Genomic DNA, 26,867 nt, shown 5'->3' with positions numbered 1-26,867 from the left:
TTAACGATGCAGCTAATATTACATCTACAAATTCAGTTGCCTTGCAACTGTCCTTTCTTCATAATGGCATTCTGTGTTTCCAACGTAACTACTCAAAGCGAATTTTCTGGACCTGGAAAGTGGGCTGGAGTGCCTGCAATTACACGATTCAATATCAGTGTAAGTATACAAGATGCCAACTTCAACTCATTTCAATATTTCCAATATTGCGAGAAGCTTCTCTGAACACCACTAAAAGCACCGCCCCAGTACTATGGGCAATCTTTCATGGCATAAATTTAAACTATGGTACTACCTCTATGAACATCACAACCCTGGTGCAAGACTGTTATTTTATTTGCGGTCGGAAAGCATACACGTGGTTGCTGGAAAATTGGTCTGGTAGTTGTTTTCTGGGTTACCTTATCCCAGCGATCTGCCATACTACTTCACTACCCCAAGGAAAAATCAGAAATACTCGAGAAATAAAAACACCCTCCAAATCGGTTTGAAACGTGGATGCATCGTGGATTTACCATCATGACCTTGCTCATGCAAGTACTAAAGGACTGGCCCACATGGACCTTGGAGATGATGTTATATCTTGGGCAGGCAGAATACCTCCTTATGGAGCTGTGAAATTAATCTGGGAATTGAGAAAACTTTCTAAACTTCTTGAAGTCTTAAGCAATGCTACCTTTTCAGCTTTGGAACTAGTGACTGATTAACTGACAGCTATGAGGGCTGTGGTCCTCCAAAACTGTATGGCCCTTGATTTTGTGCTTGCTACGAAAGGGGTACTTGTGCTTTAATCCAAGAGGAGTGCTGTACTTTTACTCCTGACAATCAGCATGCAATTGAGAGCCGCCTTAAACTTATACAAAAAAATCCGATAGCTCCACTTGGGCTTGGCTAACCAATCTCTTCTCTGGATGGGGAGGAGGCCTACTTAAACTGATTTTAACAATTGCAGTATTAATCATTTTTGTTTTTCTATTACTATTTGTAATAAAAGCATGTGTATTGAATCTTATGTCGTCCAAAACAAATGCCAAGGTACTTAACTCTCACATGCCTGCAATAACTGATAATGATGAGATGGAAAGGCTTAACAGCATGGTTATGTTAGAGCTTGGAAAACTGTATGAGGAATTAAATGTTGATGCTTACAGAGCATCAAATGGGGGATTGTAAAGTATGACGGAAAATGTAAGTGCCTTAGAAGAATTGAGTATGTGACAAAATGCATGAATCTGAAATGTACTGTACATAGAGACATGACAGTCTGCACATAGTGGAAAATTACTGAGAGAAGGGACTGTCTAAAAGTAGTAAACATGTCCATATAAGGAAATGCATCTGATTTTTCTTTCTGCCTAGAGATGTAATGACATTGTGCAACTTTAGAGCTACAGGGAATGCCCTTAATGGTAAACTGTTCTTATTTGTTCAGTATTACTTTTTTAATGAGTCAGCATTTCATTGTCTATATAAGCTACAGTTTTTGTTTGTTCTAGGAGTCACCCTATACTTTTCAGAGGCTCCTACACATGTGTAATAAAGCTACTGAATGAGAGGAAGTCTATTGTCTTTATTCTACACTACATACAACCATACACAATATATTACATTGACAAAGACAAAAAGAAAGTCATTACTCAGCACTGCCAATGATGGACATCTAGGAAACTGACAAAATAGAAAAGGAAAGCAGATCTATAACTCAATTCAGGTAGGGGGAGAAGAATGCTGAAAAACATAAGGCTAGAGGATGGATACCCATAAGTGACTGAACCCCATTCATATAATGAATTCCTTAAAAAGTACAGTTTTGTACCTACCATAAATGTAGATGTCCGAACTGGATAGCATCTGCAGTCATAACAACTGGGTTGTCCTGTCGTCAGGCAGCCCTTCAGTCGGCCGGATTCCAAAGTCCGGGTCCGGCTTCGGCTGATGTCGCACTCCACCCGACGTCATCTCTGTTGGCCTTCGGGTATAAAAGCATCAGCCGACGCCATTTTCCTCAGTGTTTCTTGCCCCAGATGCCAGTAGCCCTCTTGCAGGCTAAAATTTGGATAGATGCCAATGTTTCCAAATAGATAGAGGTAAACACAACAATAAGCATGTATGTACATATATACAAACAAATACACCATAAAAGACTCCCCCCCAACAGCTAGCTATTAGGAGGGTAAACACCCTAGGAGTACCCCAGAGGGGAAGGAGGGAGGGTAATCCTGACTGCAGATGCTATCCAGTTCGGACATCTACATTTATGGTAGGTACAAAACTGTACTATGTCCTTCATGGATGCATCTGCAGTCATAACAACTGGGTAGAATACCATAGCCAACTAGGGGAGGAGGATAAAAGTAGATTATGGTGTGTTTAGGATCCCTTGCAGTACAGCAGTGGCAAACCCTGCTCGGGATCTGGAATATAGAGGCAAATTATAATGCTTGGCAAATGTATGCACGGAGGTCCAAGTAGCCGCCTCAATAATGTCTTTGGTTGCCACTCCTCGTAAGAAGGCTGTGGTAGTGGCTGTTGCCCTTGTAGAATGAGGTCTTATGTTCTGTGGAATTGGTTTTCCATGGAAGGAGTAACAGAATCGTATGCAATTTCCTATCCATTTGGAGATTGTCTGTTTGGAGATAGCTTTTCCTTCCCTTCCTGTTGCATAGGCTACAAAAGTTGGTCAGTCTTTCTGCTATTTTTGTTCTGTCCAAGTAGTAGCGTAGCTGTCTATGTACATCCAAGGTATGCAGTATTCTTTCCCTCTGTTTTGTGGGTTGGGAAAGAAGGTAGGTAGGTGGATTGCCTGGTTTAAAGACACTCTGGATACCACCTTGGGCATAAATGTAGGATTAGTCCTCATGGACACTCTATCTTGGTGGAAGATTAGGAAGGGTTGCACTGCCATTAAGGCCTGTAGTTCTGAAACCCTCCTTGCTGAAGTAATTGCCAGTAGGAAGGCAGTTTTCCATGACAGGTGTTGTAGGTCTGCTGTTGCTGCTGGTTCAAAGGGTGATAGTGTCAATTTTTCTAGCACAAAGTTTAAATCCCAAGCTGGTAATGGTGGTTTCCTTGGAGGTTTTACATTCTTGATTCCTCTGAGGAACTGCCTGAGCAAAGGGTGCGAAAAAACAGGTGGATCAAAGCAGTATTCTGCTGAAATAGCTGATGCATGTATCTTGATGGAGGAGTAGGACAGGCCTGAATGAAGAAGTTCGGCCAGATACTCCAGAATGTTAGGCATATCTATGTTTGACACATCTTTTCCTCTTTCCGTACTCCAAATGACAAACCTTTTCCATTTTCCAGCATAGTTCCTTCTTGTTGAAGGTCTGCGTGCTTCAAGAATAATGTCTTTAACTCTTTGGGAAAGTTCTGGATTAGCTGCTGCTACGTGATGTTCCATGCAGTCAGTTGCAACGCTTTTAGGTTTGGATGTATGATGCTGTAGTTGTTCTGAGTTAACATCAAAGGCATCAGGGTATTGGCCACATATTGTTCGAGACATGCTCCTCAGTAGTGGGTACCAGTGTTGTCTTGGCCAGTTTGGAGCTATCAGGATTATCCTTGGACGCTCTTCCTTGATTTTTAGTAGTACCTTGTGTATCAAAGGAAGAGGTGGGAATGCATATGCTGTTAGGCCTTTCCAGTTGAAGGAGAGCGAATCCACTTTCCATGCTAGTGGGTGGAATGTCCTTGTGCAGAATTTTTTGAGCTGGTGATTGAGAGGCGATGCGAATAGGTCTATCTGTGGCATTACCCATTTCTTTGAGATGGTCTTGAAGATGTCCGGGTGCAGCTTCCATTCGTGGGCATCCGAAGTGGTTCTGCTTAATATGTCTGCTAGAGTATTGTCTTTCCCGGTACAAATATTGCCTGTAACTGGATGTTGTAGCTGAGTGCCAGGGTCCACAGCTCCAAGGTCATTCTGCATAGGGGTATGAATGAGTCCCTCCCTGTTTGTTGATGTACCACATGACTGTGGTGTTGTCTGTCCTTATCATCAACTGGCCCTCTTTGAGAAATGGTTTGAACTTTTGGATGGCCAGTTTTACTGCCAGCATTTCTTTTAGGTTGATGTGCAGGTGAAGTTGATCCTGTGTCCACAATCCTTGCACGCATTTGTCCAGCATGTGGGCCCCCATCCTAGGTCTGAAGCGTCTGTTGTGATGGTCTGGCTTGCTTGACATCTGCGAAAGGGTAGGCCTGGGTTTGACTGGCATGCCTGAGCCCACCATAGGAACTCCTGTTTTAAGCATGGAATTAGTGGGATTTCTGTTTCTAGACTGTGTCTGTGTTGGGACCATAAATTCTTTAGGTACCACTGTAGTTTTCTCATATGTAGTCTGGCAAATGGAACCAAGATTATGCATGATGCCATGTAGCCCAAGGCCTGCAGTACTTTTCTTGCTGTTAACTTGTTCAGGTTTGTTAGTGCCAAGAAGTAAAGAGGAAGTTCTTTTTGTTTCTCTGTAGTCAGGAATGCCATTTGTTTTACTGTGTCCAATTCCGCGCCCAAGAATGTCCTTGTTTGGGATGGTATCAGCCTTGACTTTTGTAAATTGACTGTGTATCCCAGTGCTTGTAGCAAGTAAATGACCCTTTGTAAATCTGTTGTCAGCTTGCTTTTGTTGTCCCCTTGTAGCAGGCAGTCGTCCAGGTATGGGTAAATTTGAATTCCCTGTAGTCTGCAATGGGCGATTACTGATGCCAGGCATTTTGTGAATACTCTGGGCACAGTAGATAAGCCAAAGGGCAATGCTGAGAATTGATAATGCTCTGATCCTGCAAGAAATCTGAGGTATCTTCTGCAGATTGGTCGAATGGGGACGTGCAGGTATGCCTCCTTGAGATCTAGAGTTACCAGCCAAGACTCCTTGCCCAGCATGGGAAGAAGTTGCTGTAGGGTCAGCATTTTGAATTTTGGGACAATGATGTATGTATTTAAGGTGGACAGGTCGAGAATTGGTCTCCAACTTTTTCCTTTCTTGGAACTAGGAATAGTCTGGAATAGAACCCCTTTCCTTGCTCTGCTGTTGGCACTCTTTCCACAGCTCTCATGTTTGCTAACTCCGTTATCTGGCGTAGAGCCTCTGTTTTTTGATTTGGAGGTAGATTTGGCATTCCTCTTTTGACTGGTAAAGTGTGGAAGTGAAACCGGTAACCTTGATCTATGGTTTGTAAAATCCACTTGTCTTTTGTTATGTAGTGCCAGTTTTTTGAAAACAAGGTTAACTTTCCGCCTAGAGGAGCTGCTATTTGTTCCCTGGTAGGCGGATTTAGGGTTAAGTCACTGTGGTTGTGCTGATGTAGTGGCAGTGGCTGTGTCTGTGCCTCTGTTGTTACCTTGCCACTGTCGCCCTCTGTAGGCACCACCTCTGGATTGGTTTCTGCCTCTGGAACGCCTATTCCTGCCCCTTTGAAATTTTGTGGAGTCAGGAAAGGACCAATTTTTGGCAGGCCAGTTCCTGCTAAACCTTGGGGGTTGAACCTGCAAGAAATCTTTAACAGTTTGAACAGATTTTGCCTTTTCTTCCATTTTCTTCATAACCTGCTGGGCAGGTGTACCAAACAAACTTGTCTTGTCCATAGGAGCATCTAGCAACTTAGCTTTCACATGATCCGGTAAAGCTTGTTCCTTTAGCCATGCATGCCTTCTTATCACTGTGCCTGTCATGGCTGATCTAAATGAAGCCTCCAGTGCATCATAGCCACATTTTAAGGAATGGTTGCTAACCTGTTGTATGTTATTTACCATCTCTAATACATATTTCTTATCAGGAGATTCATCAGTGGTTAGTTTTTTAGTTAACTGATCAAGCATAAACTCTTGGTATTGTATCATGTGAAACTGACAGTTTAAAGCTCTAGCTGAGAGAGTAGCTGAAGTGTAGACCTTTTTACCCCATCTGTCTAATGACCTTGCTTCCCTTTCAGAAGGAATAGGGTTTTTAGCTATGGTCGCAGCTACTGCCTTGGGACCCTGGGATATAGTTTCTGGGTCTGCAAGTGGGGCCTTGTAAAGGTGGTGATGAGTATCTGGCACCCTGTAAAATCTGTCTGGTTTGGCAGGGGCTGGGGGTAAAGAATCTGGAGCGGAGCAAACATCATTGAAAGCATCATCCACCACAGAGAGAACAGGAGGTATAGCTAAGGACCTGTGCTGTGGGAGGTGCAGAAAAGGTCCTAAGTCTTTTTCTGGAGTCTGAAAAATCCTGTTGCTGCCATTGGAACTGTTCTCGCATGGCATGCAAGGTTTCCCCAAAGGAGAATTCTTCTGGTGGGGAAGCAGCTGGAATGAATTCTTCAGCATCAGAATCTTCAAAAATGGAGAAGGGAGCCTCTGGCTGGTCAGTTATGTCTGATTCATCAGCAGAATCATCAGAGGACACTGGCTCAGGGGGCTCTGCCCTAGGTCTCTTCTCTGGGGGCTGAGAGGCCCTGTCTGGGTGAGATTGAGATCCTCTAATTAAAGAAAATAAATCTTCTGCCAAAGTAAGCATTTGAGAACTAGAAGAGGGCCTGGATGTGGGGGGTTTAACAGGCACTGTTTTAGTAGTCTTGGCTGCTTTAGCCCTGGCGAAGGCCTTAATGGACATGGCTGCTGGAGGCCTAGCAGCACCACGTGCTGGGGTAGAGACATCCAAGGGGATGGTGTCTGATAAGTCAACCACCGTAGTAGGTAAAATTTCTGAGGTCGATTCAAGAGTTGTAGCAGGGGCCTCAGTTGTAGGAATAGGTTCAGCTGTACTTTGATCAGTTTTCTCGGTTTCGCCCGAAACCGAGACACTCGCGGTTTGCTTAACCATGGTTTCGGCCGAAACCGCGGACCGCGAGTGTCGGTCTTTATCTTTGCGTTTTTTGGTAGATTGGGTAGTCGGAGGATCCGACGGCATAATGTACGCAAAAACAGAACCGAAAAACTGTTCTGCAAACTCCGACCGACGCCTAAGCGCTCCACGGTTGAAAGAAGCACAGGCCGAACAGGCTGCTACGTCGTGGGCTGGGCCTAAACAAGGCAGACAGTAAGAGTGGAAATCTTTATGAGGTATTTGTTTCCCACAGGTTAAACAATTGTTAACTTTTTCTGACATCGGCTGAGGCAAGAAAGAGTCCCCAAACTTAGCTTTAGAAGTCTTCGAAGTAGTATTCGGTAGAAGTAATCTCTGGATCCGACCGACCGGCACTAGCGAACAGCTTCTGCTTCGGGCGCCACGCGGCAAGAAAGACTGAGGAAAATGGCGTCGGCTGATGCTTTTATACCCGAAGGCCAACAGAGATGACGTCAGGTGGAGTGCGACATCAGCCGAAGCCGGACCCGGACTTTGGAATCCGGCCGACTGAAGGGCTGCCTGACGACAGGACAACCCAGTTGTTATGACTGCAGATGCATCCATGAAGGACATCAGCAATTATGTTAGGGAAGCCAAGCCGGGAGAAAACTTCTGAGTTTTAAAATCGCATTTTAATACAAACTGCTTTAATGAAACTTTCAGACACACTCATTTATATATGCATAAATAAACACACACACACACACATTTTCTTTTCAGTGAAGAGTAACAGATGTGTACTTACTTTTTTTTGCAGAGGCTTGAGTCTGTAGTTCGGCGCTGTTAAACAATATCTGTCTGGAGGAAGTCTAGGCCCAGAATACGGTTTAATCAATGGCAGAGGGTTCTGATTTTTCTGTCTTGCAATATCTAACAAAAACTTAAAAGTACAATAGAGAAATGTTCACTCTTTGCTTGTGATTTCAGTTCTGCAGTTTTATTTATTACTATTTTTTAATAAACTTTGAGGAAATTGCATGTAGAGCATTGTTTAACTGAATACAATTAAAGATTCTACATACAGCAGCTACAAGTGTAAAAGCTCATAAAACATACATCAACAACTGGCTTCACCTAAATACCGCATGCAGAAAGTAAAACTAGAAAGTCAATACTGGAAGCAAAGTACAGCTGTGCAAGTTTCACTTACCTATAACATTAGAAGATCAAATTGTTGTTGTGTCTTTCGGCTTTTCCCGGTTAGGGGTCGCCACAGCGGAACTCTGGTCCGCTAATGACTGGCAGTTGATTTTTACGTGCCGAGTTGCCAGCCCTGATGCACAACCTTCAACGAAGGTACGCCCATTCATGCATGTCACCACGCAGAAGACGCTCTAGCTGAGAATCAAACCAGACAGCGTCTTACTGTGAGGCGAATGCAAAAGCCTCCTGCCAAGGATACAGCAATTGGCCAGTCTCCCAAAGCCTTCACCCACCTCAACACGGTCACTCTTTTTGCTTATAGGTTGAACCTATTTTGGAGGGAGCTATATAAACACGCAGAGTGATAAATCTTCAATACTTCCTTCCCTTCAACAAAAAATGAGTAACTCATCCTGAACAAGTTATAAAAATAAATACAATATAAATACAAACACCACCGATCTTCAATATACATCTCACAAGAACTATATACGAGGAAAAAAAACTTGATAAAAGAAGAGGGGTGGTGAGTAGGTGCGGCTACTGCAGCAGTGAAAAATTCAAACATCTTTTGTTACAGGTTAGTGCAATTTACACAACTGTATTAACTTCAGCTGCAGTAGCCTGTGGTTAGACTACCATATTTTATCTTACCTGGGAGGAGGAAGAACAAGGGCCCATGAGACCACAGACAAAAGTCACAGTAAATCCTGATCTAGGCCTGGAAAAGGAATCCAGGTTGTAGTGCTTTATAAATATATGGATGGAGGACTCTAGAATACACAGATACAAAAGTAAACAGCATGAATAAATCAAGAATATAATATGTAAGAAGGGAAGAAAAATCCAATTTTTTTAAAGGCACTTAGAAGAAACATGCTTCTTGCAGATCCTTATGCCTCTTACAAATACTTCAGTACAGAGAAAAGTACAGTTGTGTACACTTACCATAAATGTATATGGTCAAGTGTATTCACTGTTGCAGTCATTACATTTGGGTAATCTGCTGGCAGGTTGGCCTCAGTCGGCCTGAATTCCAAAGTCTTGGGTCCTGCGTCGGTTGCTGTCATCTCTTCCATGACGTCAGGTCGTCAGGGGTATAAAACATGTAGCAGACGCCATTTTCTTTAGTTTTTCTTGCCCCCGATGTCAGGTGCCCCCAAAAAGGTAGCAATAGTATAAATATATATATATATATATATATATATATATATATATATATATATATATATATATATACACACACACACACACACACACACACACACACACACACATGCATCAATATAAACTTCACCTTCACCTACAAGCAAATACACCACATAGTTTGTAGAAGATAGAGAAGGAAAGATAAATTGTAGAATGACAGGGGGATGGCGGGAGGGTAACCTGGACTGCAACAGTGAATACACTCGAACATCTACATTTATGGTAAGTGTACACAACTGTACTATGTTCTTGGTGTTTCACTGTTGAAGTCATTACATTTGGGTAGAATCCCAAAGCTATGGTTGGGAGGCTGGAGCTAAACAGCATTAGGTGAGGCTATAAGGCCCTACAGCACTGCAGTGGCAAAACCTGCCCTGGACTTGAGTAGAGAGGCAAATGTTAATGCTTTGTAAAGGTGTGAACAGAACTCCAAGTAGCAGCCTCTAGAATGTCCTTGGTTGGTACTCCTCTGAGAAAGGCTGCTGAAGTAGCTGCAGCCCTGGTGGAGTGAGAACTAATGCCCTTGGGCACAGGTCTGCCATGGTGTAAGTAGCAGAAATGGATGCAATGGCTTATCCACTTTGAAATTGTCTGCTTTGAAATAGCCTTTCCTTCTGATCCTGCAGCATATGACACTAGTAATTGCTCAGTTTTTCTTAGAGCTTTAGTCCTGCTCAAGTAGATTCTTAGCGGTCTGTGTACGTCCAAGGAATGCAGAATTCTCTCCCCTTTGTTCTGTGGATTTGGATAAAAAGTTGGCAGATGAATTGTTTGGTTAAGAGCCACACTGGAAATGACCTTAGGCATAAAAGTAGGATTTGTCCTCAGAGACACCCTTGTCTGGGTAAAATATGATAAAAAGGCTCTACATCCATGAGGGCCTGTAGCTCTGAAACTCTTCTTGCTGAAGTAATTGCTAGTAGCAGAGCTGTCTTCCATGACAAGAACTTTATATCAGCGGTAGCAGTTGGTTCAAATGGAGGCAGAGTGAGCTTTTCCAACACATAATTGAGGTCCCATGCAGGTAATGGTGATTTTCTAGGAGGCCTTCAATTTTTGGCACCTCTAAGATACTGCTTTAGTAAAAGGATGAGAAAAGATTGGCGGCTCTGTATTGTAATGAGCTGAAATGGCAGAGGCATGGATTTTGATTGATGAGAAAGAAAGGCCTTTGTTAAGCATATTAGTTAAGTATTGTAATATCTGAGGAATATGCTGTTCTGCTGTATCAGTTCCTTGTGCTTGATTCCAAGCACAGAATCTCTTTCATTTGTCAGCGTAAGATTTTCTAGTACTAGGCCTTTTGGCTTTCATAATGACATCCATCACAGCTTTACTGAGAGGTGTCATTTGTATGATTACAGGATTAGCCATGCTGCCAGGTTCAGAGAATGTAGTTGAATGTGCAGGATCTGATTGTTTTGCTGGGACAGTAGTTGTGGTTTTTGTGGCAAGGTCCAAGCTGGGTATTGAGACAAGTTCCTTAGGACTGGGTACCAGTATTGGCGGGGCCAGTCTGGGGCAATTAATATCATCTTTGGCTTCTCTTGTCTGACTTTTAGGAGGACCTTGGGTAGAAGAGGCAGAGGAGGAAAGGCGTAAATGGATAGGTTTTTCCAACTGAAGGATAGGGCGTCCAATTTCCATGCTTGTCTGTGATAAGTCCTTGTGCAGAATTTTTTCAGTTGATAATTTTGAGGAGAGGCAAATAGATCTATCTCTGGGCTCCCCCATTTCTCTGCTATCATGCTGAAGACTTGTGGATTTAGTTTCTACTCGTGAGGATCCATAAGGTTTCTGCTTAAATCGTCTCCTGGCAGGAATTGAGCTTGAAAATTTATTTGGTAGGTCAAAGCTGTGTCCCACAGTGCCGTGGCTAATCTGCAAAAGGGGTATGAGTGGGTACCCCCTTGCTTGTTTATATACCACATGACTGTGGTGTTGTCCGTCTTTATCAGTAGTTGTCCTGGAGGAAGTAAGTCCTTGAAGGCTGTTAGGGCATTTTGAACAGCTAGCATCTCTTTCTGGTTGATATGTAGATGCATTTGATTTGGTGCCTATATGCCCTGAATGCATCTTCCTGCCATGTGGGCCCCCCAGGCATAATCTGATGCGTCTGTTGTTAAGGTTTGGCTGGCAGGGGGTAGAGTGAAGCGCCGTCCCATGTTTTGGTGACAGGCCTTTGCCCACCACAGAAACTCATGTTGCAGGCAGGGAATGAGGAATCATTGTTTCCAGACTGTGTGACTGTTGACTCCATAAACTTTTTAGGAACCACTGAAGTTTCCTCATATGCAGTCTTGCATATGAAATTAGTAGGATGCAGAATGCCATGAAGCCCAGAGCCTGCAGAATTTGTCTTGCAAAAGACTGTGTTTTTTTGCCATCAGTTTGAATTAAGTAGGCAGTTGCCTTTGTTTGTCTGGCATGAGGTAAGCCATCTGGGCAGTTGTATTCAAGCTTGCACCCAGGAATGTTATCTTTTGAGAGGGTACCAGCTGTGATTTATTTTCGTTTATTGTGTACCCTAGACATGTTAGAAGCCTTTTCACAAAAGCCAGGTGTCGTAGAAGAGTGTCCTTGTTCTCTGCTTGAATGAGACAGTCGTCCAAGTAAGGATATATTTGAATACTTCTTTGTCTGCAAAATGCAATTACTGGTGCCAGGCACTTTGTAAAGACCCTGGGCGCAATAGATAAGCTAAAGGGCAGTGCAGAGAATTGGTAATGCATTAAGCCAGCCTTGAATCTGAGGTATCTTCTGCACGACTGTCTTATTGGGACATGCAGGTATGCCTCTTTTAGGTCTAAAGTCACCTGCCAAGCATTCTTGCTCAGCATGGGCAGAAGCTGTTGCAAATTGAGCATTTTGAATTTTGGAATGTCCAGGTATGTGTTCAAAATAGATAAATCCAGTATTGGCCACCAGGCCTTGTCCTTTCTGGGTACCAAGAACAGTCTTGAGTAAAAACCTTGACCTTTTTCCCGTTCTGGTACTGTCTGAATGGCCCCCATATCCATGAGGGACGTAACCTGTTTCTGTGCCTCTGCCCATTGTTTTTTTGGCAGATCTGGCCAACCATTTGTCATTGGCAGAGTGTGGAAATGGAATATGTATCCCTGTGACACGATGTTTAGTACCCACTTGTCCTGGGTTATTAACTGCCAGTTTTAAGCAAAAAGTGCTAATTTTCCCCCTATGGGTGCTGCCAAAAGATAAGTGCTTGGTGTAGGCAGAGGAAAGTCATTGGGATTGCTTTCTGTAGGGTTGCACTTTATCTCCTCCAGATTTGGAGGTGGAGAAGCCCCATTGCTTTGACCTGTATGAGTCTTGAGCCTGGTACCTGGAACCCTTAGGGCGTCTGGATTTGCTCCTTTGAGCTCTGTCTGACAAAGAAAAGGACCAATTTTTTGTAGGCCAGTGTCTACTGAATGTAAGTGGCTGCACTTGTAAGAAATCTTTAACAGTTTCCATAGACTCAGCTTTGTCTTCCATTTTCTTTAAAACCTCTTCTGCCTTAATACTAAACAGAGAATCATGCTATAAAGGTGCATCTAGCAATTTAGCTTTAACATGATCAGGCAAATTTTGTTCCTTTAACCAGGCATGCCTCCTAATCACAGATCCAGTAACTGCGGCCCTGCAGGAGGCCTCTAAAGAATCAAAACCACATTGCAAAGTATGCTTTCCAACTTGTTCAGCTGCATGCAATAATTCCTGCAATTCCTTATTTTCTGCACATTCTGAAATCAACATCATTTTCTGTTTCAGCAATCCCATAATATGTTGTTGGTACTGAAGTATATGAAATTGACAGTTTAAGGCCCTGATTGCCAAGGTTGCAGATGTATAAACCTTTTTTCCCCCATCTGTCCAGTGCCCTTGAATTTCTGTCAGAGGGGGTAGGGTTTCTTGCTGTTGAGGCCTTAACTCCCTTTGGACCCTGTGAAATAGTTTCAGGATCAGCAGCAGGGTTTCTAAATAAAAATGTATGAGTCAGGGACACTGTAATATCTGTCAGGCTTACTGGGAGCCGGAGGTAAGGAGTCAGGGGTCAGGCTTGACTCCGAAAACACATCATCCACAATGTCTAAAACAGGGGGAATGGCTAAAGGCTTGTGCTGAGGGAGAAGGAGGAAATCCCTGAGCCTCTTTTTTGATTCTGAGAAGTCTTGACTCTCCCAGTAAAAATGCTCCCTCAAAGTATGCAAGGTTTCTCCAAATGAATAATCCTCAGGAGGAGATGCAGATGGAAAAGACTCCTCAGCATCAGAATCCTCATAGGGAGGTAAAGATAATTCCTGATCAGAAGAGGAATCAGAAGAAATAGAAACCTGATCTGAAGATTCATAGTCAGTGTCTTGCCTAGGCCTCTTATCTGGAGGGGGATGGGTACCCCTGATCAAGGTAATAAGGTCTTCAGCCATTTTTGATCATCTGTTTTTTAGGCATAGAGACCTGTGCATGTGGCTCAGGTGTCGTTTTTTTAGTTTTAGAAGATGTCTTTGCCTTTGGTTTTGCAGCTTTCATCGGTTTGATATAAAAATGTTGTGGTCTGAATACACCCTCAGAAGCCAGTGCCTGCTCAGCGGCTCCGGACCCACCTGAGGGAGATGCATCTGTCGGTCCAATACCTTGAGTATCTTGCGGCATGCCAGACTCCACATGGGTGTCGGTAGAGGCCTGCGACTCAAAAGTAGCGGGTATCAGGGGCTGTGAAAGCGCCTCACTGAGTACCGGCGAACTGGCGACTGGCTTAGGAGAAGCTTCGTCGTCGGATTTGGATCACGACTGCCTTTCTCTGTCCTTTTCTTTGCGTTTTTTTTTTATGTATGCCGGTAGTTGGATTGCTATCCAACAACATTTCTCGGTAGTTAAATCTGTTTCCAAAATACTTAGATGCAAAAATATAATGACGCTTTATAGTGCGTTGGTTAAATCTAGCACAAAACCGACAGCCAGGCACGTTGTGATCAGGGCCTAGGCAAGGAATACAGTATAAATGGAAATCCTTACGAGGTATTTGCTTCCCACAAGTAACACAATTATTAACTTTTTCTGACATCGGTAAAAAGCAAGAAAAAAAGTTTCCCCAATGGGGTACTTAGCTTTAGTGAAGACTTCGGTTCTGAAACTCAAACTCAAACATTTCAGTAGTCGGCCGACTGGCACTTGCGAAATGCTTCTGCTTCGGGCACCACGCGGCAAGAAAGACTGAAGAAAGTGGCGTCGGCTGCATGTTTTATACCCCTGATGACCTGACGTCATGGAAGAGAAGACAGCAACCGACGGAGAACCCAAGATTTTGGAATTCAGGCCGACTGAGGGCAACCTGCCAGCAGATTACCCAAATGTAATGACTGCAACAGTGAAACACGAAGAACATCATTAACAGTTAACAGTAAAGCAAAAAGTACTGCATGCAGCATTCATTAACTCTAGCAAAAAAGACACGAAGATGGCATCAGCCAACACCTTCACATCACTGATGCAATTATGTCCAAGTGGGAGAGACACCACTTAAGTATGTAAGGGAGGAAAAATCTCAGCGTCCTCCTTCTGAGGGTGCTTAAAGGGAAAAGTATAGTTGCAAAAGTCCTACTTAACTGTAAAGGTACACATTCGTAGAACACACTGCCTTTCTGGCATATGGGTAGTAATGCTCTGCTACCCTCCCTCTGGCAGACTACTAAAGCTCAGAGTCCCTCCCACACTGTATCGGTGGGTGTGATACACGAATCACCTGGCAGTATAGGAACAGTCTTACAAACCCACAGACAGAACCCTTTAAGTTTTCTAGGGTGCATCAGGAAGAGAAGGAAACACAAACTTTGTGAACAACTACTGTTCCAATACCTACAAAAACAAAGCACATACACCCACAACCCCCCCCCCCACACACACACACACAGACATACCCACACAACAAAGGCTGTGGCAACCCAAACACCAAACTTTGTACAAACGGGGTAATGGTGGGTACTAACAGTAAAGCAGTGTGATATATGAACATCTACTGTTAAAAGTAAGTAGAATGTATACAACTGTACTACATTCAACACACTGCCTTACTGGCATGTGGTTAGATTCCCAAAGCTAACCCAACCTGGAAGGATAAGGGTCCAGAAGCCCCTGGAGAATGGTCCTGGCAAAGCCTGCTCTAGATCTAGAAAGGGCATCCAGCTTGTAGTACTTCATAAAGGTACAGAGGACCAAGTTGCTGCCTGTAGAATGCTTCGAGTCCACTCCTTTCCAATATGCCACCAAAAGGAAAAGTCCAAGGTGGAATGTGCTTTACCTTGCCTGGATTTTCTCTGCCATGGTGAGTGTTAAAAGAGGAAAACCAAAGTGCAAATGGTTTGCTTACAGACAAGCTGGCCCTTCTTTACTCCTTGGTAGGAAATAAAAAGCCTTTCAACCTTCCTGAAGTGTTTTTGTTGCATCAAGGTAGTACCTGAGCTGCTGATGCACATCCAAGACATGAAGGATCCACTCTCACTTATTTTTAGGTTCTGGGAAGAACACAGAGAGGTTGACAGCCTGATTGAGCATGAATTCTAAGACCACTTTCCCTGTGGAAAACAAGGTGAGGCCGTCCCATCATGAGTGCTAGCAGTTCAGTAACTAGCATTACAGATGTCACAGCAATAAGTATAACAATTTTCTACATTAAGGTCAGCCTGAGCAGCAGACTCAAAGGTGGCAATGTCAACTTTTCCAGGACACAGCTCAGCTCCCACAAAGGTGGAATAAGCTTGCTAGAGGGTTGCATATGCAAAACTCTTTTCATTAACTGTTTTACAAAAAGAAGAGGGGAATCCATTGGCAGACTAGCAGAAATGGATGCTAAATGCACATTAATGGATACATATAAGCCATCCTGAAGTAGTTCACACAAACATTTCAAAACCAGAAGGATGTTAACCTCAAGGGACCATTTCAGCACCACTTAGAAAACTTCATCCATTTGTAAAGATAAAATTTTCTAGTAGCAGGTTTCTTGGCCTACTTTAACACCTGCTGCACATCCTCATGAAAAAAAGTACCCTAACAGAGTCAAGACTGAATCATCCAGGCTGTCTGTTGTAGCTGTGCCAAATTAGGGTGCATCAGTCACCCCTCAAGACTGTTAGAAAATCCAGTGTGTGAGGGAATATGTACTAATTGCCCTTGGCTATTACCACTGGAAGGAAGAACCAAGACTGCCTGGGCCAAGAGGGGGTCACCTCAATGATCTTTGGCATTTTCTTTCTTAATCTTTCTAAGTACATGTGAATCAATGAAAAGGGTGGAAATGCATACAGGAACATTCCCACCAAGGAATTAGAATGCGTCTGTCCTCCAAGTTTGACTGCAAGGATGTCTGGAACAGAATTTATCTAGCTGTTTGTTCTGAAACTGGACTAGAACATGAAATGACACTGCCTTGAGATGCCACACATGTGGGTCTGCCCGGGATCTACTTTGTCTGCCACAAAGTTTTGCTCTGATGGGAAGTATGACGCCAGAAGAGTCAGAGACTGCTGTAATACCAGATCCCAGGCCATCACTGCCAATCAGCACCGAAGGTATGACCTTGTACCCCTCTTGTTAGTTAAGGTACCACAGCACTGTGGTATTGCCCATAACCACAACAGGAAGACAGAGTCCACATGTGAAAGACTTTCAAGGTGTGGATTACTGCCAACATTTCTTTGATAGTGATGCACTTTCTTGCATCCTTGGGTCTCCAAGTGACTTGCACTCCCATTGTCACAGCTCCCCAAGCAAAGATGGGTAAATCTGTCTGGACACATTCTGCTGAACAACTACTTAAAAGAGAAGACTAGGGTTGATGCTCATCTGTGCTCTCCACCACTGTAACTCTTGTCTGAAGAAGGGTAGCACCAGCAGCTGGAATTGCAGGGAATATAGGTGCCGAGTCCAACAATTTCGTACATACCACTGAATACTCCTTACATGGTGAATGGCCACTAGTGTCATGAGAATCATGGATACCATCAGTCCTACAATCCTTAGGAAATCTCTTGCTGAGGATACATTCCTCCAACAGAATTCCTGAAACACTGTCTGGTAGGACAGGAAAGTGTCTCCAATGAGAAAGGCCATTATTTTGTCAGTGTCAATTAAGGAACTCAGGAAAAGGAGTCTTTGCAAGAGTGTCAGGCACAACCTCAGAAGGTTCAACTTGAACCCTAGCTGGGAGAGTAAGACTGAGACCTTCTCTGGCGATTCCAAACACCTGGATGCAGATTGACATTGATGCATTATATACATACACATTGATGCATTATATACATACACACACACATTATATATATATATATATATATATATATATATATATATATATATATATATATATAAAATGTATCTATCTATATAACTGAAAAGTGGTGTTTTATATTATTACTGTTTTTATGTTAGTTTTTATATGTATTAACAAAGGTGGTTTAAATGCATATGTGTTTTTAAACAATTTGCATATTTGAGTGGAATTTGTTGATTGGCTGTTTTTGATTTAAATAGGGAGCATGTGTTTATATTGTTAAGAGTCGGATGAAGTGACTGTTAGGTCGTGAAAACGCTTATTCAGTTGAATAAAAATAGAATAAAATATTATGTCTTACAGCCATGGTGATTTTGAACCATTTTTTTTTTTTTTTTGGTTTGTTTTTATGTGCAACTTGGCCAATATTACCCTCTCCATTATCTTTCCACAACATGAAAGTAGACAAAGGTCTATATGACTCTGGGTTTGTCCTACTCCCTTTTCCCTTTAAGTTAGGTTTAATATGTGCATATCTCCAATCTTGAGGAATCTCCCTGTATTTACACAACCCTAGTAAATAATAGATATAATCGAACTGTAAGTTCTTGAAATGTTCTCAGGTCATTATTACTAATTCAGTCTTCACTTTATACTTTGTTTTGATCCTGTTTGCTTAGTTCTTTTTCAATATAATCTAATGTGATTTAATTATCTGAGGTTACCTGGATGTCACTAGGACAACTTGTCACCCCCCCCTCCTTGTGCAGCCATAAGATTTTGTAAATATATCTATACCGTGTCGGAGAATAAATTTTAGAATCTACACAGAGTTTATCAATTTGTATATATTTACCCCTTCCATATCTTATATATCTATAAAATGAGTTCCTATTATGTCAAAGATCTTTATATACATTTGCTTCAAATTTTCTTCTTCTTGTCTCACACTATGCGTAACTTATTTCTCTACCTTGTATATTTCAGTTTTCCAAGTTGTAGTTTGACCTATTTCATTTCTTGACCAAGTATCTTGTTTTATGGAAATATATCCTCCTGATGGTGTGTACCTAGATCCTAATGTTAAACATTTTTTTTATTTTTATTTTTTGCATTCAAACAATTTCTCTTTCAAAACTTTCCACATTCATTTTGTAGTTTTTCCACTGAATGCATCACTCCAAATAGATTTACATAGTGACTGTTTTGCTTATACATAATCTGTTATTATTCTTCTGTGCATTGGTTTAGATTTCAGTTTGGCAGAATTATCTAGCAACAAACTAATCTTTATAATTCCATGATCACTACACATTAACATAGGTAAAACTTGATATGAAATGACAGTAATTTATTTAGGAACACAAACAATGTATAGTATGTTCATTTCTTGGTATTTTTTTTTTGTACAATCTGAAGCAATTGTTCCTGAACATACGTTGTGAATAATTTGCTTACTAATGTTGTTGAATCAATATTATTCCTATCTATTTCTTGTAAATTTAATACCCCAGCCACTATTATTCTTCCTTCTTGTGTTTCATGCAAAAATGTAGGCATTCCTCTTGGCCATCAGCACTTGCCTTTGGTTACACTATAACAGTTTATTTATTTTTTATTTTTATTTTACATTGGTTGACTGGGCTAGTCCAACTGGATACATGTCCATTTTCAGTAGAGGCCCGGGGAGAAAAGCTCCACTAACAGTTACTAGACATACAGATACAATATGTACTTAAGGCAAGGCAATACAAGTTATTTAGATGATAGGTACACATCAATAAATCAAACAAAAGTTTACAAGACAAATGGAGAAATAATATAAACAAGAGGTGTAGACAAATACATACTATTCAATAGAGAGCATGCTAGAAAAGGACAAACTACTATAGTACCTTCTATGTTCGATTATTGTCACAGTTACACAATCTGTAGTATTGGTGTTCTCACTGAACATGTAGAAATCACAGGTCTCATAACTATCTTTAATCCCATTCATAACACCTCCAACTGATTTTTTGTTAGAATGTCTGTTACAGTAAAAACCTTTATCCTGACAGAATTGGCTTCCAGTCATTATTCTTTAACCATGTTTCGTAAACAAAAACATCAATCTTGTGGGAATATAGCAAGTTTTCCAATAAAAAAATATTATTATATGCTCTTAATATCTGATGCATCTCTGATGGTTGTTAATGCTACCTGTGAAATGCTACATTTTTGACCTGGGAAAAATTGTGCCTTGTCTTCAGCAGATATTTTGCAAAATTTGACAAAATTTCTCTTTCCTAGTCTTGACAAGTGCATGCAATCCTGTCCGAACACGTGTGCCCAAAATTAGGCTCAGATGCTAAACACATTTCCATTTTTTAAAATGGGACATTTTTTTCATGTAGGTATTTACCTAAAAAAATCTTTTCATTCACAGTGACATGACTCTACACGCGATTTGTGAAAAATACATCCCAACACTTGTACAAGCTATGCTAAGAGGGCTGTAAGTTCCCTACTAACAGAAAAAACGTCCTTGGTTAAGATATGCCAGTTCTTTGAGAATAAGGATAATTTTCCGCCTAAAGGTGCTTCTCTTTGAGCCTTGTTCGGCGGTATGAACGTCAAGTCATTGTGATTGTCCTTGTGGTGCAGCTGGACTACCTGCACCACTTCTTTGATTTGGTGGTTGCCATTGGCGGCCCCTGTAGGAGCCTCGGTATTGCCCTCTACCTCGAGCACGCCTGTTTTTTCCCCTTTGAAACTTGTCAGAGTCTAGAAAGGACCAATTCTTTGAAGGCCAATTCCTGCTGAATCTGGGTGGCTGAACCTGGAGAAAATCTTTGACTGTCTGTACTGACTTAGCCTTTTCCTCAATGGACTTCAACACATCTTGTGCATTAGCACCAAAAAGCTTCTGTTTTTCCAGAGGTGCATCAAGTAGCTTTACTTTAACATGGTCTGGCAGTGGCTGTTCTTTTAACCAAGCATGTCTACGAATAACAGCCCCGGTCATAGCTTCCCTACATGAAGCCTCCAGTGCATCATAAACACACTGAAGAAAATGATTGCTAAACTGCTGAGAGTTATGAACCAGATCCTGCAATGCCTTTTTATCTATAGGCTCAGGAGAGGCTAGCTTTTTCTGCAAATCATCCAGTAAATAATCCTGGTACTTAAACATGTGAAAAAGGCAGTTAAGTGACCTCATGGCAAGGGTGGTAGAGGTATAAACTTTTTTACCCCATCTTTCCAGGGACCTTGCTTCCCTGTCCACTGGCAGTGGATTCTTGACTGAGGAGGAAGCAACTCCTTTGGGGCCCTGTGAAATAGTGTCCACTCTAGATCCACAGAGTGGGCCTTAAAGAGATGCTTGTGAGTGTCAGGGACCCTGTAATATCTGTCCGGCTTGACAGGAGCAGGAGGGAGAGAGTCAGGGGAAGCACTGGAGTCGGAGAAAACATCATCCAGGACATCCATAACTGGAGGGATAGCTAAAGGTCTGTGCTGGGGTAACTTAAGGAAGGTACGTAGCCTTTTCCTAGAATCAGAAAATTCCTGGCCCTGCCACTTAAAATGCTCCCTCATGGAGTGGAGAACTTCCCCGAAAGAAAAATCCTCTGGAGGGGAGGCAGAGGGAATTGATTCCTCAGCATCAGAGTCCTCATAGGCCTGGAAGGATTCTTCTTGGGTATCTGAATGCTCTGAATCCCCAGAGGCTTCATCTGAAGAGAGGATGTCCGCCTGCTCAGTTCTAGGCCTTTTTTCTGCAGGCGGCTGAGAACCTCTGTCTGGATGAGGCTGAGACCCCCTGATAAGAGAGATTAAATCTGCAGCAAGAGACATGATCTGTCTATCAGAAGCAGGGGCCTGAGAAGAAGGTTTAGGATGGGCCTTGGCCTGGCTAGCGGCCTTAGCACGTGCAAAGGCCTTGATGGACATGGATACAGGAGGCCTAGCTGCCCCACGTGCAGGAGTAACCTTGTCCATGGGAATTGTGTCGGGTAGATCCATAACTTCGGTTTCTGGAGGAAAATCAACAACTGGCACCGGAGTGGACTCCGAGACCGAAGATCGTTTTAACGTGGTGTCGTCGGCCTGGAGCGGTTGAATTACCGTTTCCAAAGGGACCGAAACACTCGCGGAGGGCTTAGGAGAAATATCGGTGGAAGACGCGGGCCGAGGATGTCGGTCCCGGTCTTTGTGTTTTTTGGTCGTTTGTGCTGTCGGTTGTTCCGACGGCATGATGTAAGCGTAGGAATCGCCAAAAAAGTCTTCGGCAAATTCTGCCCGGCGCCTGAGAGTGCGCTTATTAAAGCAAGCACAGGCAGCACAGGCCGAGACGTCGTGGTCTGGGCCCAGGCAAGGGAGGCAGTAAGAATGGAAGTCCTTATGAGGTAAGACAAACAATTATTGACTTTCTCAATTTGTTCTGACATCGGCTGAGGCAAGAAAAATGTTCCCCAACGGGGTACTTAACTTTTAGATGACTTCGGTAACTGAAAACACAGGAGCTGACCGACTGGCACTTGCGAACTGCTTCTGCTTCAGGCACCGCGCGGCAAGAAAGACTGAAGAAGATGGCGTCGGCCGATGCCTTTATACTCCAGCTATTCTGACGTCGGAGAGGAGGCGACACCGGCCGACACCGGACCCAGACTTTGGAATCCGGCCGACCGAAGGGCTGCCTGAGGCAGGACAACCCATATGTTATGACTGCAGTTGCATTCTTGAAGGACATCAGGACAAGGTTACTAGCTTCTCCTGGTAACTGCAGTGTTTATGACCAGAGAGTTTTTTGGTTAGGAAACTCTGGGGCTTTACGAGTTTGCTGACATATCGAGCGGGTACATCCCAAAGGAAGTACAGCATTCCATAACAGGTTTCAGCAGTGCTGAATACAAAGAAATGATAAAAAAAATCTCTGGTTCTAGATGAAACACTTTGAAAAGTAGTTGCGCTAAGTAGAAGGACTTCTTGACTACCACATGGTGAAAGGGAAGGGAACTATCAGCTGAAGTACTCAAGCCCCTGACTAGCTTTTCATTTAGTTAGGGTGTATCACTTATACTGTATGTGATGGCTAAGTGCAGGTTTCCAACAGAAGCAGCACTACACTTTTCAGCATTCAAGCCCGTTATCCATATACCAGGTACGAGCTATGGTAAACACCTTCTGAAGGATACAGACATCTGAGGGAGTTTTGACAAATACACCCTTTCTGCAGTAATCTGCAAATACAGTTAACCAGATGCTCAGGTTATCAGTTTTGAGATCAGAGAAACAGATGCCAAACAGAAGAGGACCCAGTATAGACCCCTAGGGGACTGCATCTTACCAATATTTGAGGAGGCACCTGCCACACAAACTACGTGGGGTCTTTCAGCTAACTGACAAACCATCTTACTAAATAAGAACCTATGTTTAAGGCATTTTACTTGCAATTCTACCACATAGTAAACTGCCTTAAACATAGGTTCTTATACTTGCAATTCTACCACATCCGCGGTGGTGCAGCGGTAGCGTTGTTGCCTCACAGCAAGAGGTTCACTCGTTCGATTCTCGGCTGGAGTGCGGGGAGTGCCTTCTGTGTGGAGTCTGCATGTCCTCCCCGCAGCTGGGTGGGCATTCGAAAGACATGCGTAAATGGGCGTGCCTTCGTTGAACGCTGAACATCGAGCTGGAACCACGGCGTTCGTGAAAATCTACTGCCAATCATTAGCGGACCGGAGTTCCGCTGTGGCGACCCCTAACTGGGAAAAGCAGAGAGACAAACAACAACAACTTGCAATTCTACCACATGGTACGGAATTAAATGCTTTGGTCAGACTGAAACACACTGTAGAAATAGTATGAACACTGCCAACAACTTGTGTGACCCTCTCAAAGAAGTTAACAGCCATCATCTCCCCTTGATGAAGGCAATGTGTTGTGGGTCAAGTTTAATGAGATTATTCATACCATAATTTATGTATCAGTTATAAGATGTTTCATAGCTTTACAGATTAGACTCAAAGCTGAATGGTCTAAAATTTCCAAGGTCAGTGGTAGGGTCACCCAACTGAAGGGGCATCATCAGGGCAGTGTGCCAGGATTCTGTAGCATAGCCTGTAGCTAAGTTTAGGTTAGATTCGCTCCTTTTTGTTCTGCCAACTTGCAAATAAAGGTAGGGAATACTGCCATGGACTCTACGAATTCAAAATTCTGCATGAACTCACTACTGCCATTCTGTATGTGGAGACTCACGTTTAACAGGCAGAAATTATCTAAAGGAGCGATGTAAAGGTGAAGGATGTTCAGGTGACTGACAAGGTGCAAAAATAAAAACACAAAATAATATGTGCACTTCAAATGTATTTCCAAATGTACATAGTGAGACGCTGCCAGCTAGGAAACACTGAAATGTCACTGCTGCATTTCTGCTAATATCAATTTAACATAACAGTCTAACAACTTTCAGGAAATCTTTTGCCAAGGAGACATTCATTCTACAGAATTCCTGAAACATTGCCTCGTAGGACTTAACAGTCTGATATAAGTCTTGCTTACTGCACAAAGTCTAACAGTTGTATCTTTAGCAAATGACTACAACTAGGGCGACCAAAGTTTCAGATACAAGCAGTCAAGAAGTGATAAGATTTGGACTTGTGCATCAGACATTTTAGATGCATGAGTTAATCAGACAGATCACAAAATGTAATTCTTCATGTTTATAAACATGTTATAAAGTTCCTTCATACATGTAAAGACACAGTTCTCACTGAACAAGATATTAATACCATCTGTATTTAAGGATGCCACAAACACATGCAAGCAATAATGCACTAACACTTACATCTCTGGGCGGAGGAGAAGTAAACGACTGATCTGTCCTGCACTGGATTGCTAACCTTACATCATCAGAATCCACATTTGCTTTTTTGGCATGACTGGAGTATATTTTTGCATCTTCCAATATAGTCGTTACATATCCTTAAAAATGGAAAACAAAATGTAAAGACAGCAATCTTACCTAAATACTAATGGTATTTAATATTTGTTTGATTTTTCATTGACAAAAAGTGTTAATTTCATTCAATTAATCATTTTTATTTCAGCCCCGCTTAAACAAAGGGCAACTCAGACTTCATTTATTCATTTTCCAATATCTGTTTTATGATTTGTAGGGCCATAAGGGAGCAAGGGCCTATTCTATGAAGCAAAGGACAAAAGAGAGAAAACCCAGTCTTAACCAGTCCTGAATGGGATGTCAGTGTAATGCAGGACACACAATCACACATGTACAGTACACGCACACACACAAAACAGCAACTTGATGCAAATTCACCTTTCTCTGGATGTGGTAGAAGACTGCAGACTAAAGCAAAAGCACCAGCATTAACCGGTAAAAATACTTTTGAGATGGGTATCAAGGAAAACATTGAGAAAACTGGCTAGGACTACATGTGCCAGTTTAACATACCCACTTTTTTGGGGGAAAAGCCATGCTCCAAATATTTAAGCCTATTTAATTCTGCTCTCATCCACCCTCTCACTCACACAGTACTATTCACAATAATTTCTTAGCAATACTGCCTCTGAAACATGCATAAACTACCCCAATTAGGTGTGTGCGCGCACCTAAGCAGACATGCTAATCAGCTTGCATGCCACTTGCAGTGCACTGACATCCTGCCAGAACTGGTTTTCTGTCCTACATCAGTTGCTCTGCCACTACAGGCTGCTGAACTCCTGTGATGTTATACATGGTAAATTAGACACTGGAAATCAGTGAATTAATTGTTTCAAGAGGAGAAGCATGACAGACAAATACCTTCTCAGATACAAATGCAGCCAAAAAAGAATGCATGGAAATACATATTAACAAAATAAGGTGACAGAATAATGCAAGACAACAAAATAATCTTGTTAATAACTATTACGTCATAACAAACATGTGTATGTATGTATATGTTCACACACACACACATATATATATATATATATATATATATACATATACATACATATACATATATATATTATATACACACACACACACACACACACACACACACACACACACACACACACACAATTTCCCTTCAGATCGAACTATCATAACGTCGAACCACGTATTTCTTCACAACATCGAACCGTCTGCATGGAGATCACCGTAGGGAAAAATTCCCATTCACTTCAATGTAAGTACGATCTCGGAGTCCATATATTTAAGTAGCAGGGGGTTATGGGGGGCATAGCTCCCTGCTGCAGAAAAAAAAATATTTTGGGTTCAATCTTTTGAAGAAACTATGTTTTCGTCTCGGCCATATGCATGTTGACTTTATGGCCGTTTGACTATCTGAAGTAGACCCACACACATGCTATAATTATAAATAAACTGATTATTGCAACAGAACATACTCATAGTAAATGTTACTTAAAAAAAGGTGATAAGCATAAGCCTTCTTTTGCAATCACCAATCATAATGCATTGAACTTGGATGCAAAATTAGGTAGTAAAATGCCAGATTTTCCAAGAAAATGTCTCACTTATGCACAACAAATTACAAGACTGAATCATTTAGGAGAATGGATCTCCACATTTTCCATCCCGTTTCAGAGATGGTTTGTGATTCTTTTCAAATTTAAAACAAAATGAAAATTACAAAACAGAATATTTACAGGATTAGTATTGTTGTGCTATATATAATATTAAATGGTAAAGGACTGCAGATGATCAAGAAGCATAATGTGTATTAAATAAATTCATTTTACTTTGACCTGCTCCCACCTGTTTTAAAGTGCGGTAAATGATTACTATCCTAGGTACCTGCAACATTTTTATCTCTTTGACTGACTGCGTAGGTGAGCTGTCCCGAGTTTTTAGTTCTAGTCTGAAATAAGTGATAATAAGACAAAAGACACAAGTTCACAAGACAGACATTTTAATTTGAAAGATACAGGTTCACAAGACACAAATCAGTCAAATAAGCAACAAAGTTCATAGCAAAAAAAAAAAAAAAAAAAAAAAAAGGGTTTTCTTACTTTTCAACTTCAGCCCAGTATTAATACATAACTGACTAGCTGAGCAGTGGTGCTGTAAGAAATATGTCTACTATACACAAATGAATGTGTCTTTCGGCTTATCCCGGTAAGGGATCGCCACAGCGGAACTCCGGTCCGCTAATATTTGGTAGTGGATTTTTACGTGCCGAGTTACCAGCCCTGATGCACAACCTTTAACGAAGGTACGCCACAATCTGAAGAGAGAAGGTAATTACAGTTAAACCATTAAATCAATTGTACAATTATGTTATCCCCTAATTAAATCTGTAATTGAAATGGGACTGCATTTATTAATTAATTAGTTTGCTCCTTGGCAACTCCAAACATCTATTAAACAGCTCATAAGCATCCAAACTGCATAATAATTTATATATATG

General features: G+C 42.0%; 1 protein-coding gene across 1 annotated transcript in view; it reads right to left on the bottom strand.

Annotated features, from left to right (window-relative positions):
* Positions 1 to 26,867, bottom strand: part of LOC122789954 (transcription initiation factor TFIID subunit 9-like) — a 340,646-nt gene that overhangs the window by 215,142 nt on the left and 98,637 nt on the right. Inside the window, exons 3-4 of the mRNA XM_044057454.1 lie at positions 24,278 to 24,414; positions 7,576 to 7,710 (exon numbers count right to left, since the gene is read on the bottom strand). Of these exons, the coding sequence (XP_043913389.1) occupies positions 7,576 to 7,710; positions 24,278 to 24,414 (272 nt within the window). The remainder of the gene's footprint in view (positions 1 to 7,575; positions 7,711 to 24,277; positions 24,415 to 26,867) is intronic.

Source organism: Protopterus annectens, chromosome 15.part0 (genome assembly GCF_019279795.1).
Source record: "Protopterus annectens isolate FY-2018-M chromosome 15.part0, PAN1.0, whole genome shotgun sequence".
In the NCBI taxonomy this organism is placed as follows: Eukaryota; Metazoa; Chordata; order Ceratodontiformes; family Protopteridae; genus Protopterus; species Protopterus annectens.
Note: the sequence above shows the minus strand (reverse complement) of the source record. Positions and strands in the feature narration are given on the sequence as shown.